The 14,417-nt window shown below is 39.2% G+C and overlaps 2 protein-coding genes across 2 annotated transcripts in view; both read right to left on the bottom strand.

The window, feature by feature from the left end:
* The window catches only part of LOC145460221 (uncharacterized), a 162,166-nt gene that overhangs the window by 107,356 nt on the left and 40,393 nt on the right, over positions 1-14,417 (bottom strand). The window lies entirely within an intron of this gene.
* On the bottom strand, positions 3,442-7,365 carry LOC145460175 (kelch-like protein 12). Its single transcript, XM_081444910.1, has one exon. It carries the CDS (start codon positions 7,136-7,138, stop codon positions 5,396-5,398), a length of 1,743 nt encoding a protein of 580 aa, XP_081301036.1. The 5' UTR covers positions 7,139-7,365; the 3' UTR covers positions 3,442-5,395.

Genomic DNA, 14,417 nt, shown 5'->3' on the forward strand with positions numbered 1-14,417 from the left:
ATAGCTTTCTAAGCTTTTCATGACTCCAGTAAATTATGTATTACTTAATGGCAGAGTTTACTAAACATCTGTCTTTTAATATCAATTGCTTTAAAATGGATATGCTTCTTACTATAAATACATGAATGTAAATTTCTCATTAACAATTTTATTTTTAACTACATATTCACAAGAGTGAAATAATTTCTTTTTTACACTTTGTTTGCATTAGTATAGTCACTACTTCATTAACTTCTTTATTTATTACCAGGTGAAGGTAAAATTTTGAAATTTCTTTGTAAGTCTGAGTACTTGTTTTGTGTGCTTGACTCAGGGAGGTGATATTTATTACAAATTCCTAGTTTCACTTAGTCTCTTCCACGCATTCAGTTAGTTGGGGTGCAGCACGAAAAACAACAAGCAAAAAAATAGGGGAGAAGCACGGCACAAAAAAACAAAAGAACGCCTGTGGGTAATCTTAACAAAGGTCCTTTATTGCACTTCTCCCCTATTTTTTTGCTTGCCATTTTTCGCACTGCGCCCCTACTAACTGAATGCCTGGAAGAGGCTAAGTTCCACCCTGGGACTTGATTAAAGAGGCTACATCACAACACCATTTACTCATCTTGAAAAGTTGAGCCTAAATTTCTTAAGCTTGTTGTTTGTAATCTGTGTTAATCTTCTCCATTTTAACTTCTTCTTCTTCTTCTTCTTCTTCTTCTTCTTCTTCTTCTTCTTCTTCTTCTTCTTCTTCTTCTTCTTATTATTATTATTATCATCTCTTTCAATGGTGTTTTTCTATCTTAGTAAACTACTAGTTTCAGGTTTCCCTCAATTTCAAAGTAGGCATGGTGGCCTTATGTTTTGTACACTCGTCTCCGGATTGAGTGGTCTAGGTTCAAGCCCTGGCCAGGGACATTGCGTTGTGTTCTTGGGGAAGACACTTTACTCTTACAGTGCCTCTCTCCACCTGGGTATATAAGTGGATACTGGCAAACTTAATGCTGGAGGTAACCCTGCGATGGACTAGCATCCCATCCAGGGGAAATTTAAAATACTCCTAGTTGCTTCATGCTACAGAAACTGGGATAAGCTCGATATGCAGACTTAACCTTACCTTTACCTTCAATTTCAAGGCAATTTTGTACATGGCCAATATAACTCAAAATGTCGTGACTTAGCTCCTTTAACATGTATTAGTTATTGTTACCAGTGGGAGATCCAGACTTTCAGCTAAGGGGGGGGGGGGGGGGGAGTTATGATTTGCTTGCCCTGCTGGCTTTTCTTCCTTCTGTGATTTTTTTTTTTTTACCCAAAATAGGGGGGGTGGGGGGGGGGGGGCCTTCTCTGGATCAGCCACTGTTTACTAAGAGAAATAACCCCAGGTACCTGCAACAGACTATTCAGGATTGTCACTGGTTTTTCATTATGGAAACAGTCCAGACCTGCCAATCGTAACAGTTTGAGTTTCTCATTCTTATTTTGAACTAACATTTTTAAATGTGGATACATTGAATTCAGACCTGTTTTAACTCACGCCAGTGTTGGTCAGCAGCTTTTGACATGGCTCATATAGGCCTTGAAAATTCCCTGAAAATGGAGAAATTTAGATTTTCTTGAAAAGCTAACTTGGATTTTAATACCAGCAACTTGTCAAGTCCTTGAATACCAGAGATTATGGGATAAAAAAAATATAATATCAACATGGCCATAAATAGCAAACTGTGACAACAAAAACATAACTGATATCAATGATACAGTATCTTACAGATCCTTAAAAATTTATCATGTGAAGCATCTAAAATTGTACAGTGAAACCTGTATTAAGTGGACACCCTTGAGACATCCGCTGGTGTCTGCTTAATACAGGGTGTCTGCTCTAAGCAGGTTCTGATATATTGTACAATGATAGTTAATTATTAACTCTTGTAACACGGCATAAGATCAAAGACTGCTCATAGTACAGTGTTCAGTCAATGCATCAATCTGGAATAATCTACTTAACTTTAAAATGACATCACTGAACAATGTTAAAAGGAGTCTGAGCTGAGCTTTTAGAAGTAAACAGCCCTTGAAGTGCCTGCTTATTGCAGGTTCAGTATTGGAAAATGGCTGAATATTGGTGTCTGCTTAAGGTTAGGGTTAACGGAGGTGTCCGCTGAATGCAGGATTATTTTACAGCAAATGTGGGAAGAAAATTCAGGGACTCAAGCTGGTGACCACCTATTGGAGAGTGTCCGCTTAATATGGGGTCTGCTTAATACAGGTTTCACCGTATTAAGTATTGCCACCTTTGATGGGTCTTGGGTATTCTGTATTTTGTCTTCCCTCCTGCTCCCAATCTACCCTGCTTAAACCAATTTTACTTGCAATTCCGATCGGGGGACAGCCAGAAGGTCATAAGTATCTGGGGCACACTAGTTTGTTTGTGCAGACATTTGCGACTGTCGCTTGTCTCTGGCCGACATTATTTTCAGCGGAGACAAACGACAGAAACAAGTCTGCGCTAGGGCACACAAGCATCCAGCTGTTTGTGGAAATGTAGTTTGGTATTTGGTTTATGATTTCTAAAGCTGGGTTGCCTGTGGAAGAAGCCAAATTGTAAGGCCTGTTGCACATCAACATCAGGTAAGAAATTGTAGAAAAGGGGCAGGGATCATAATACGTTTTCCAGGTTTGTTCACTTGAGGAAATGATTGCTGTCACTTTTCCAATGAACTGAAACTGTCAAGTTGTGAAAATTATCCCAATTCCGAAATTTTGAGGGAGAAGTTTTTGGGAGACCATCACCTCCAAACACACGCAAAAAAACAAACAAACTGTCACCTTCGTGATTTTATACTGATTTTCCCTCTAATTCAACATTGTGTTATCAGTGTGAGGTTGACAAACAATAATTCTCAAACTCATTAATAAAACACATTGCTATGTGTCGAGAATTTTATTTAATAACATCACACGGTCACTTGGAAGAGAAATTTCGCATCTCTGTGTGGCCATGTAAAATTCTCTATATAGTAAAATCTCACAAATGATATCATTAGCATGCCACTCAGAGCTGGAAGGTCAACTGGTTTGCTAAAAAGTTAGTCTTGAGTGAAGATTTCAAACATCACTTTCAACACAACACTAAGGTATCTCAAAAGTGTCCAAAATTTGGCCGCGTTCTTACTCAAACTATCAACTACAAGAGCTTAATATGGAAAATAAAGTCTTGCATATACCATGAAATTCCGAAAATACGCCAGGGCTTATATTTTTCAAAGGACCTTTTTGAGGGGCTTGTTTTTGGAAGGGGCTTACATTTGGAGGGGCTTATTATAGGAGGGAAAGTAGCGTTTCAAAATCGGCTGGGCTTATAATTGAAGGGAAATTTGTGTCAAAAGTTTTGACTGTGCAACTGGTAATATTAGGGTTTTGGCTAGAAATTTGTAACAAATTAATCACACTAAAAATACCAAGTTCAAACACAACAGCAATAAACTTTATTAGAATGGAAATGGAGTAAAAACGATCACGTAGTTCAGACTCAAAGTTCATGACAGCTATGAAAGTTCATATCGTTCTTCATCAGTTTCCTCTGCGTCAGTGGCTTCAAGATCTCTCTCATCTAAGTCATCGCCTCTGTCAGTGGAAGTGTCCAGACTTCCTGATAATGGTGACTATGTGTAGTCTGCTTTGTTTATACAAGATCTCAAACCATCATTGAACGTGCAATCGGACTCGATTCGCGCGAAGCTACTCATTAGCATAATTATCACGCACACAGGAATACCACCTAATGATATTCATAACTCAACTCTTTTAACAACTTTGACATTCAACAATTTTTATTCTTGATGATGTTAGATACGTCGAAACGTTGAATTACGTTACTTCTTAATATATTTCTTGTTAAATGCATTAACAAGCAACTGACCATTCAATATACTTTTTAACCACTGTATTTCCTCTCTTTTTATAATTTTCAGGTAAATTTGTAGTTTCGTCAAGTAAGGCCATTATGTAAATTGCTGGGCCACCAGCAATCTGAATGTTAATCTTCGTAAAAATCTTCTTCTTCTTTGCTGTCTTAATCGCACATGGCCTGGTACTTAAGTTAACCAATCAAGTTCTTTTTCTTTATTTATCATGGATAGTGAAAACAAAAATGACAATGGACCTTTCCAGTGATACATTAGCCATTTTGAATTCTATTGTTTCAAATAGTTGTTATGCAGGGGCGGATCAAGGATTTTTTAGTGGGGGGTGGCTGATACCAATCAGCCACCAAACTATACCTTAATTTATTTTAAGTTGTCCTTCGTTTGTCCTAATACATGCCGATTTAAAAAGGACAAATTGGAGACTGTAACACTGCAAATTCTTGAAACGTATTTCTACATTTTTTGGAACCCACGTATTTCTGTTTGTTTTTCCACGTATTATAGTTTTTTTGGTGGGCTGTTGTGAAGGGGGGTGGCTAGCCACCCAATCCACCCCCCTTAGATCCACCCCTGTCATGGAATGCTCAGAGGGCAATTAGTATATGTATTTGCCCCCTGAGCATCCCAAAATAGCTATTTGAAACAATAGAATTCCAAATGGCCACTGTATCAACAGGGTCCATTAGGCCATTTTTGCACAGCTTTTCACTTCAAAGCCTTACTGAATGATTCAATATACAAGACATTAAAAATAATATTTATTTGTACAAACTATGATGGTTAAAAAAACTTAATCACTATAAACTTGTGATCAGGTGCTTTTTTCCTCTTTTTTTTTCCTGAAGCTTCGCCCCCCCCCCCCTCCCCAACTGTTCATCATAGGAAACAAAAGAGCACCTGATAGCCTGACTAGACCATAGCACAACATATAAAATTAAGTAAAAAACTAAATCAGATCTAAACCTGAACACTTAATATTCTTTTTTGGAATTAATAACATTGTCTTCTTTAAAACAATAATTATTGAACACTTTGTTAGCTTAACTATATTGGTATGCCTGTTCAATACTCACCATTGTTTACTGCAGAGAATAAATGAAAAAACTCTGCACAAAAAAAATAATGCTCACTCTTGGTTGTCCAATTTAAAATATTTTAATTACAGGCTTTACGTAAATTTGTAAAAAAAAAAAAAGCCTGGAAAATTTTACGCAGTGTTATATAAAAACTAGCACCCATCTTAGACCCCATCAGTTTTAGTGCTATGAAAGCTAGGATCAACCCGCAATGTAAACCATCAAAATTACAGGTCATTAACATGTAATATTCACATTGATAAGGTCTTACATGTAAGTAAGGCACTTTTCTAACTTGTTTCAAGAGCCAGCAATTTCTCACCTAAAATGCTTTGATAATACTCATTAGTGAACAAAACTGTCAAGAGAACTTCAATCCCACATCAAGGTAATGATATTCCTATGTCACAACCTCTAAATTTTCTTGCATTTTGCCAAAACATCTCTTGATATCCGCAGAGTAGAGATCTTGCAACATTCCTTTTCATCATTTGGTTTAAAAAAACCTCTGCAGAATTTCCATTCATTTTTCTCAGTGTCATACAAATAAAGTGACCTGTGATCTCTTCTCTGCTCATTTTGGAAATATCCAATAACATATACAGTCCCGTGGAAACTCAGAGCACTTGAGAATTTCCTTGGTGCGACCTCACTTGCAATGTTACTCCAAATATTGGTGTCAGGATCATACATTTCACAGGGGTCCTCAGCTCGCGATTGACTGCGAAGACCTCCAAACACAAAAACCTTTTGTCTGACCGCTGTACCACTAGCAGACGCTCTCTTTGCATGAATTGAAGAAAGCTTATCCCAAGTATTCTTTCCAGGATCAAACCTTTCAACAATGTCCAGGTATCCAAAACCTGCCCTGCAGCCTCCAATGACATACAAGTTATTTCCGTCAGCCACGGCACAAACATGTGATCTGGGACTACTCAGGGGAGAGACTTCTTGCCACTGATTTGTATCAGGATTGTATTTCAGCACAGAGCTAATCGGGGTATTGCTGTGGTCTAATCCACCAACAACATACAGGAAGCCCTGGAGTGAAGAAGTAGCTGCAGACTTTTCTACAATTCCAGGAGCCTTTGCAGGAGCCCATTGGTTATGTGTTGGCTCAAAGCACTCTACCACACTGCTATTTTGATCTGTGCGTCCTCCAATAATGAACAGTTTACTGTGAAGAGAACTCATGCTATAAAAACGAGGGTTGCGTTTGGATAGCATTCTAGCCAGATAATACCACTTGTTTTCCAAAGGAAGGTAGCAAAATGTATTCCTCGTTCCGCAAACAACTATAACATTTTCATGGGTCTTCAGACAATCCCTAGGAGGCTGAGAAAAGAAGCACTCATCTGTACCATTAGCAACCTCTTTCATGGCATCTAATACGAAATCTGTGCATGCTGAACTTGTCTTCACTAAGGGATGCTGCAAAATGATATTGAACACATAGCTGCGGGACAGGTAAATACAGCGAACATGACGTAATAGCTGCAAAAAATCCAGGTCTTCTCTGTTCCCCTTCTCCATCCACCTTACAATCACTTGGAAAACTTCTTCCTCCTCTTTGACAATGATTCTATCACTTGAAATCCATTCTTCTATTTCTTTGCTGCTCAGATTCAGGAAGTCGTCAGTTCCAGCCACAGCAACAAAGTTGGCAAGAATGAAATCCCTCGCTCCATTCTGTAGTTCTTCCCACTGGTACTTAATGGCAAAGTAATAAACCATCATGCAGTTGGAAAGATCTAGCGTTTGTAAAATGAATTTACCGGACAAAGCTTTAAGACTTGGAATCAGAAAAAAATCCGCTTGTGCAAACAACTCGAATGCATTCTTTTCAGTAATTTCCACACGTCCAGTATACAGATAATCAAGGACTTCTTCCATCGAAGCTTTGCTCATTTCTTCCAATCGGATCACTCCTTCACTCTTTTCTTTCATGTCACTGTTAAGAGTGTTGTAAAAGAACGGACTGGCTGCACATAACACGTTTCTGTGAGCTTTCAAACGAGCTTGATCGTCGCCAGAGCCAACTTCTAGAATCACATCACAGAAATGTTCGTTCCTTCGCTGAATGTCGAGGCGTTTCATCATTTCAGTACAAAATGAATTCTCCTCGTTGTCTGCAATTGGTTCAAGTAGAGATTCCATGAGGAAGCTGGAGTAATTATCCGGATTCACAAAGTGAAGATCGCTTTGAAATGAACCAGAGTGTAAAATACCTGGGTAACGGTCTGGGAAACGAGTGAAAATGGCGCGCTTTAAATGCCGCTGTACGTAGCAGAGCCCGTCGAGAGTAGCTCCCAGTCTTCTTGCACCAATAACTTTTTTTTCCCTAGATGCCCCATCTAATTCAATAGGGAGTAGGAGGAGGTGTGGCTAGAAAGTACTGCTTACTCGTAGTAATGCACTAGATTTTAAACTTGACATTGTTATTTTGAGCAGCGCTTACCGCTGGGGGAAAATTCGGCAGACTGCTAATAAATATTTTACTTTAACTGAAGCTCGTTTTTCAGGGAAATCTATCTGACCAGTCTTTCCGCAGCGGTAAGACATAAACTTGCAAAAATCGAAAAAAATTCCCGTACAAACCCCACCTTTTTGGAGTTTAAAATTCGTATTCCGCCTAAGTCGATGAATTGTGAAAAATTTGCAAGATTTAACCGCAGGAGACTTAAGAGAGTTACAAATAAATCCATAAGAAGGGTAAAAAAAAACCTCATTTTTGGTGGGGGCTTTTATATTCTTAGACTAAAAGACAAGATTTTAACAGAAACGATGATGAAACAATATTTCATCATTGCCTATCAGTTGTATTTAACAAGTTGGAGAGGACTGGATTTAAAAACGAATGTAAAAACAGCGTTCAAAACTTAACACTAACGCGCGCAAGGCGATAAATGGGCCCTATGGAGCCACCTTAAAATCATGGTTTTTACGACATGCTTTGTTTTGTCATGTTTATTACTGCAGAGTGCCTTTTATTCCTACTGAAATCAAAATGGCCTACAATTAAGAGACCTTAAGGGTGTTTACGATTTAGTTTATGAGCGGTATGGCTAAGAGACGTTGAAAATCGTCAGAGATTAATTATGATAAGGATCTTTCACGCTTCAACAAAGTATTACTGGACACTGGGATCTGACAGAGATGCAGGCTGCTCCACATTTTCCCTAAATTTCTGAACCTCAAGCTTTGCCGAAGTGAAATTCAAGATGCGCGAGCATGTCGTTTTTCCAAGGAAGGTCTCATAAGTTTATTGTGTTGTGTTCTTGACCAAGTCACTTTGTCTCACAGTGCCTCCCCCCACCCAGGTGTATAAATGGTTACCGATAAATTTTATGCTGGTCCATCCCCGGAATTAAATTCCCCGGTACTCATTCATACACCAGGGTGGAGAGAGGCAGTATGAGAGTGATACCTCAACAATCTTTAGATTTAAAGCGAAGCTCCCGTTACTATAGGAGAATCTTTGTTTACAATATCTGCCTCATTACCATAAGCGATACATTTTCTGATGGAGCTACAAAGAGATTAACACTGAATATTGAAAGGGCACAGCACGATTGACTGTCCCAAGTAATTTGAGCGCGATGTATTGAGTACTTTTTGTGCGACGCGGGTTTAAAAGCTCAAAATTTTACAAAGAATGTATGAGCTCATTAGCGCTTTTTTGCCACACAGAAATTTTGATGTTTTTGAAAGCCAATTTCTCCTCGAATATTACACCTAAAGAGCCAAAAATTTCACCACTTACTAAGTTTCACAAGCTCTTTAAGTTTTTCTAGTAAAATCTTGTCTAGCATGATGCCTTCTATGCGGCAAGTTGTATGTTAATGAGGAAAAATGTAAACAATGACGTCAGCAAAGATTCGCCTATACGGACAACCTGGGAACTGGGATGGATTAAAGCACGTGGGAGACCTGCATGGGAACCAATGAGATGTAAATAAGCATAGAATGAGTGATTGTGCTGTGGTACCTCATAAATCGCACTACGTGAACAGACAAAAATAAACTTATAGGCAAACACAACTGATCATCTTAATCCTTTGAGTTTATTATTGTTTTTAAGAGGTCTATTTTTGTACATATTTGGGTGTTAGCTTCATTATTACTTAGAATTTCTCAGCGATTGTGCCTCAGTAGCACGCAGAAACGGTTGAAACTTCTTGTCAAACGATTCGACTTCTTTGGCGGTGGAATCTGCTTAAAAGAGAAAGAAATTGGATAAATTTTAGATAGGACTTTATGCGAGTCATACAAAGTCAACTGTTTAATTTAGACGCCTCTCTCATGAATGATTCAGAGTGAAAACCTTTTTAGCTCAGATTAGTTTATATAATGGCAGTAATAGCTCCTTTTGGGACCTAGATGTTTCACAGTTGGAGTGTGATCACGTGGGCGTAAATGGATAGCTCAAATTGTACACGTGCGCCAATTGTGCTTGGATTTTGTGCAGCCGCGATCCTTTTGGTCAGCCACCGCGCATCGCGTCGGGGACATGTATTCAATCGGAATCTTGATTGGTTCAGTGAATTGCGTCCTTTGTGATTGACCAGAGTCATAACTTTGGCTTTGCTTTTACGACATTCAATTGAAAACCACTGTATCAGAGTAATGTATAAAACTGGTCCCTGAATTGTTCTCCACTCGGACAATTATCGTTTACAGATAAATATTATTCGCTAAGTTGCTCTGATTTACCTCAGTCATCGGCATTGTCATGTCAGTGAATAGTTTCTGTAGATCGTCCAGCTCACTGAAAAACGAAAACAGCCAGGATATATGGAGACAATTATCATAGGTGGGAAGAATGGCTTCGTAACTACTGTTAAAAAACTTAAGACATTGTCAACGTAACAAATCTTGCTTTATAGGGCCGATCGTTTCCCGTAAAACACTACAGCCCAGCTGCTAATGAAAATTCCAGTCGAATCTCAATCCAATGAGCTTTTTTTTTTACGTTGAAAGCAATTCGTCCTTGATGGATTCTTTTCATACCCAGCTACCAACTAGGCTGTATTGAGTAAATCACAAAATGCAAGTCCCGATTTTACCTACTTGCATGTTCCAAAAGCGTTATCATTGCTGGAAATTTACCTTGTATCGTATTTGCATTTTACAAAGATCATTTTACAAACATGTCAGTAACAGACTAGACTACGAAAAGTCCCTCTTTGACTAAGTCCTTCGTACGTGACGCGAAAGAAAACCGCGAGAAAGAAATGGCCGCGCGAAATCCTGGAGGCGAAGATTTCACACGGCCATTTTTTTCTCGCGCTTTTCTTTCGCGCCACGCAGGAAGGACTAAGCGAAAGAGGGACTACTCGTAGTCTAGCAACAGACAATTTTCAAAACAGGGCTTATAACAAATTTCCTCTGGTTATATCTCGTATCTCGTTATATCTCATTTTTCTTTTAACGCTTTACTTTATATAGAGGTTGAAACATTTTTCCCTGCTCGTGTTGATTCTTCAATATTCACGTACAGCCATATTAACAACCCTATATCAACTTACTTTTCTTTGTCGTTAAGTTCCATCTTAGCCTGAAATTCAATTGCGCAGAGAGATGATATCGACAAACTGCCATAAAATTAACATTACGTGGAGCAATTTCAACGTGTGTACATAACTGATTTTCTATGACTTTGCGCGGAAAGGTGTGGCACCGCTATCAGCCTTTCGATTCTCCGCCTTTTGGATTTCTAAGATCTGACACAAACACGACGATGTGTTTCTTTTTCGACCTTTTCTTCTCAAAGAGCAAAAGTAGTACTTAGTTTAACTATTGTTGTTATTTTGGTTGAGCATAATCACTGTTGAAATAAGACGGACGCGCTTACCGCGTCTACAGTTCAGCGGAGAATATGTTGCAGCGTGTTTTCGGAGCTTAACTAGAGGTCATGATAAAATCTCTTATTATATAACTGCAGCGAATACCGTCCAAATAACAGTACAAATATACAGCGACATTGTTCAGTTATTTGTACAGTAGAAAACCTGTTTGTTGTACATGTCGGCGCACGCACGCAAAACTGTCACACTCGCCCTCTTTCGTTGATAAATTTATTGACTACAGCAGTTGGATAATAAATTTCTTATTAGATGGTTTGGTGTGTAGTATCGCTTTATATTTTTACTCGTTGTTTGTATTTTGACTCCCCCCACGGGCTCGTCCAAATGCGGCGCAACTCGTAAAAATATACAGCGATACTACTCACCAAAACAACTAATAAGATATACGTATTCCACTTGATCTTTTTTTTCCTGAAAATTCCTTGACAGCCCAAGTAACAAAGTAGGAGAAGCACAAATGAGATAAAATATCAATGAGGGCCGTTGCATTTATTTTATAGTTCCTACCTCAAGACGCCAAACCGAAAACTGCTTGTCTTTCTCCTTAGCTTTGCTAGAATAAAAGAAAATCAATTGTTTCTATTCTGCTTCTGAAATTTTGGTGGCGCATCTGAGAGAGACTCGCACCCAGTTGCTTTTTAGTTTTTTTTGGCGGGGGGGCGGGAGGGGGGAGAGAAGATTTGATACTAGGGGGTATACTAGGGTGGATCAAGGCGCGCGGGTGTATCGCGCGCGTTTTTTCTCACCTCTTCCCATAACTCCCCGCGCGCTCCACTTGATGCAGACGGCTTTTCTTTGAAAGAATCTAATCTGACCCGCAAATAGCGACTGAGAACGAGTCTGCATCCGTACATCAGTGTTCTGAAGGTTGGTTTTTCATACAACCGTCACGATTGCTGCAAAAAAAGAGTTCAGTGCTCCTTGCGATAATATGGAAACCACTCTTCAGCGATATACATAGCGATTCTAGGTAGCGATTTTTGTGGCAACAATCGCTGAGATAGACTTATAAGTTCTATCTCGAGATTTGTACCAATCGTGGTGATCATATAAAAATCGTGAAAATCGATAATTGTAAGCATTGCTCACCTTTTTAGGCGGCGATTGCAGTGATCGTAACGCCTCAAATGGAACCAGCCTTCTTAAACTAGTTAGTAATTTATGAAGTTTAAACAAAGGAAATCATAATCGTGATGGTCAGTTACCGTAGATTTTATATACGATTTCATTTCTCCGTTTTCTCCTTGGTTTTAGTTTCGATTGAGAAGACTTATCAAACACTCAAGACAATGTTTAACCACATTACCAAACACTTCGAAGTTCGTCAAAAATACTCCTCTACGCTACGCGTTTTATTTTCAACTCTCTTCTCAATGTTTGGAAATGTTGTAAAACACGGTCTTTCGTGCTTGATATGTTACTTCAGGCCCGAACACACGGTGCAACATTTCCGTGCGATAGTCCGCGCGAGAGTTTTGACTCCTTTGTCCATCCTGTGAAACTGCTACACGAAAAATTGTATGGGTAGAACAAGATTCTTCTTCTGCAATTTTGCGTGCAATCGACTGCGCACGCAACAATTTCAGGGGGCTGAAACACGATTCAATTTAGCAATTGCGAGAAATATTGCGCTGGAACGTCTGTCCGGGCCATAAGTATTAGCCCTGGCTAAGGGTTGTGTAGCGGTCTTTATGCTGAGATCTCGCACACACTGCCTTTTTCATGCGGGAGTATTACTATGCATATTGAAGAAGCTTTAACAAAAACATCTGGGGCTTAACTGCGATGGGATGGCATCCAACCAGAGACCCCCCGATAGAGAATCATCAATTACGAATAGTCGCTTCATGAAACCGAAACCGAAATTACTAGCCCACGATGGCGAGATTTTTGGCTCTTTCGATTCCTGTTTTTAGTGTTATCTCTTCTTACGAATACTTTCTCAAAGTGATCTTTTAGAGCAACGACTAGAGTTATGCACTAAACTTTGAACAGCAGTCGAGTTAGCTTTGAGGCGCAAAATCTTGAATGGAATACAAGGGTCGACTACAAAAAAACTTAAGGTTATTCCACTGAAATAGAACCTGCACTGAGATTTTTGTCAAACTTTGCCTATTGATTGTTTATATTATAGGAACTTAAATTTTGAAATAAAAATGAGGGGTTCCCATGTTCGTTTAGGAGCAAAAGCACCTTGTTTATACCCAGTAAATCCTTACAATAGCACCATGACTGTAGTCACGATTGATTGCTAAATTCACGTTTCCGACGATTGCCTTTTGTTCTACACTGAGAATTGGCCCATCTTTATTTTACACAGAGAAATTTATTACTCAATTCAAAACCACAGGAAAAAAAAAATGATAGGCCACCATACTCGTTTGCGAGAAAATGACGATTTACCTCTATGGCGTGGTCCAGTCGTAAAGAAGAGGCCGCCATTTTTTTATTGAGTGCGTGTTATTTAATGCTTATTACAAGAACGCATTCCAAGTTATTGTAAACTCTTTCGGTGAGTACAGACTCATGAAAATTCGCCTCAAACTACAGTCAATACTTCTGTCGGACACAAGCAAACTTTTTAAGTTTGATTTTGACAGACAGATGAATCCTTGTTAAAATATTGGAACCAAATTGCTTGCCACGGCTATCAAACTGCAAAATAGAAAAGACTAAAGTGCAGCTGCTATTTTCCTTATTTATTCAATTTTCAACGATAGAAATCAGATCAGTCGTTTCTCACGCAAAAGCTAATGATTAGTTGATTAAAATGACTGGAAAAAAAATTGGGGTGCCCGACCTCTTTAGTGAGCTATAGCATTTTTCAACTGAAAGAACTCGATATGAAGGCAAATCCACCATGTTTTCAATGTGCGCGTGCACGAACGCGCGCTAATGACGCCATAAATTATGCGCAGTAAGGGTGCGCAATGCAATACTGTGTAATGACCTTAATCGGAGTGTGGTGATTTTTGTGAGCATGTCCATCTCCAGGGGGTTGGGACTCCTGTATAAAAAAGACGGGGGCTCAGAAAAGGGTCTTGGTAACTCTTAGGGTGTTCAGCCTCGAAAGGTCCACAGCTGGAGCGTTCGCGACACCTTTTAGGGTATTGAGCCGAAAAAAGTCATCGTTAGCCTGAATTTGTCGTTTTAGAATTGGTGCCTCTTAGGGGTGAAAAACGTTCCAAGCCACGCCCACAAAACAGGATCTTGGTACCTCTTAGGAGTTCTTTTGAAAATTTGTGACGAGCACCCCCGTCCTTTTTATTTGGGAGTTTCCCTCTCAGATCCGTCTACCTTTCACAATTGTGGCCCTCTGTTGTCATGTTCTGGGAAAGTAAAAACAAAACAGTTTAATCTTAATCACAGCTGTGTGTTTTTGATCACTACGTTATATGCCTATGTAATCGAAGCGTTTGAAAACTAGTAAGTTTCACGTACATGAGTGTCTTCGTGCATGTTTATGCGAGAGAGAGTTGCCATGGTAACGCCAGCGTGATGAGAATTTTTCGAGCTTTCAGGAATATAGATCTCTGCAAATGTGTTGTAACATTTTTTTGTGAGATTAT

This window comes from Orbicella franksi, chromosome 11 (genome assembly GCF_964199315.1).
Source record: "Orbicella franksi chromosome 11, jaOrbFran1.1, whole genome shotgun sequence".
In the NCBI taxonomy this organism is placed as follows: Eukaryota; Metazoa; Cnidaria; class Anthozoa; order Scleractinia; family Merulinidae; genus Orbicella; species Orbicella franksi.

Bases quoted from the DNA above. Each gene is read 5' to 3' on its own strand.
- LOC145460175 (XM_081444910.1), bottom strand. From the start codon at position 7,138: ATGGAATCTCTACTTGAACCAATTGCAGACAACGAGGAGAATTCATTT.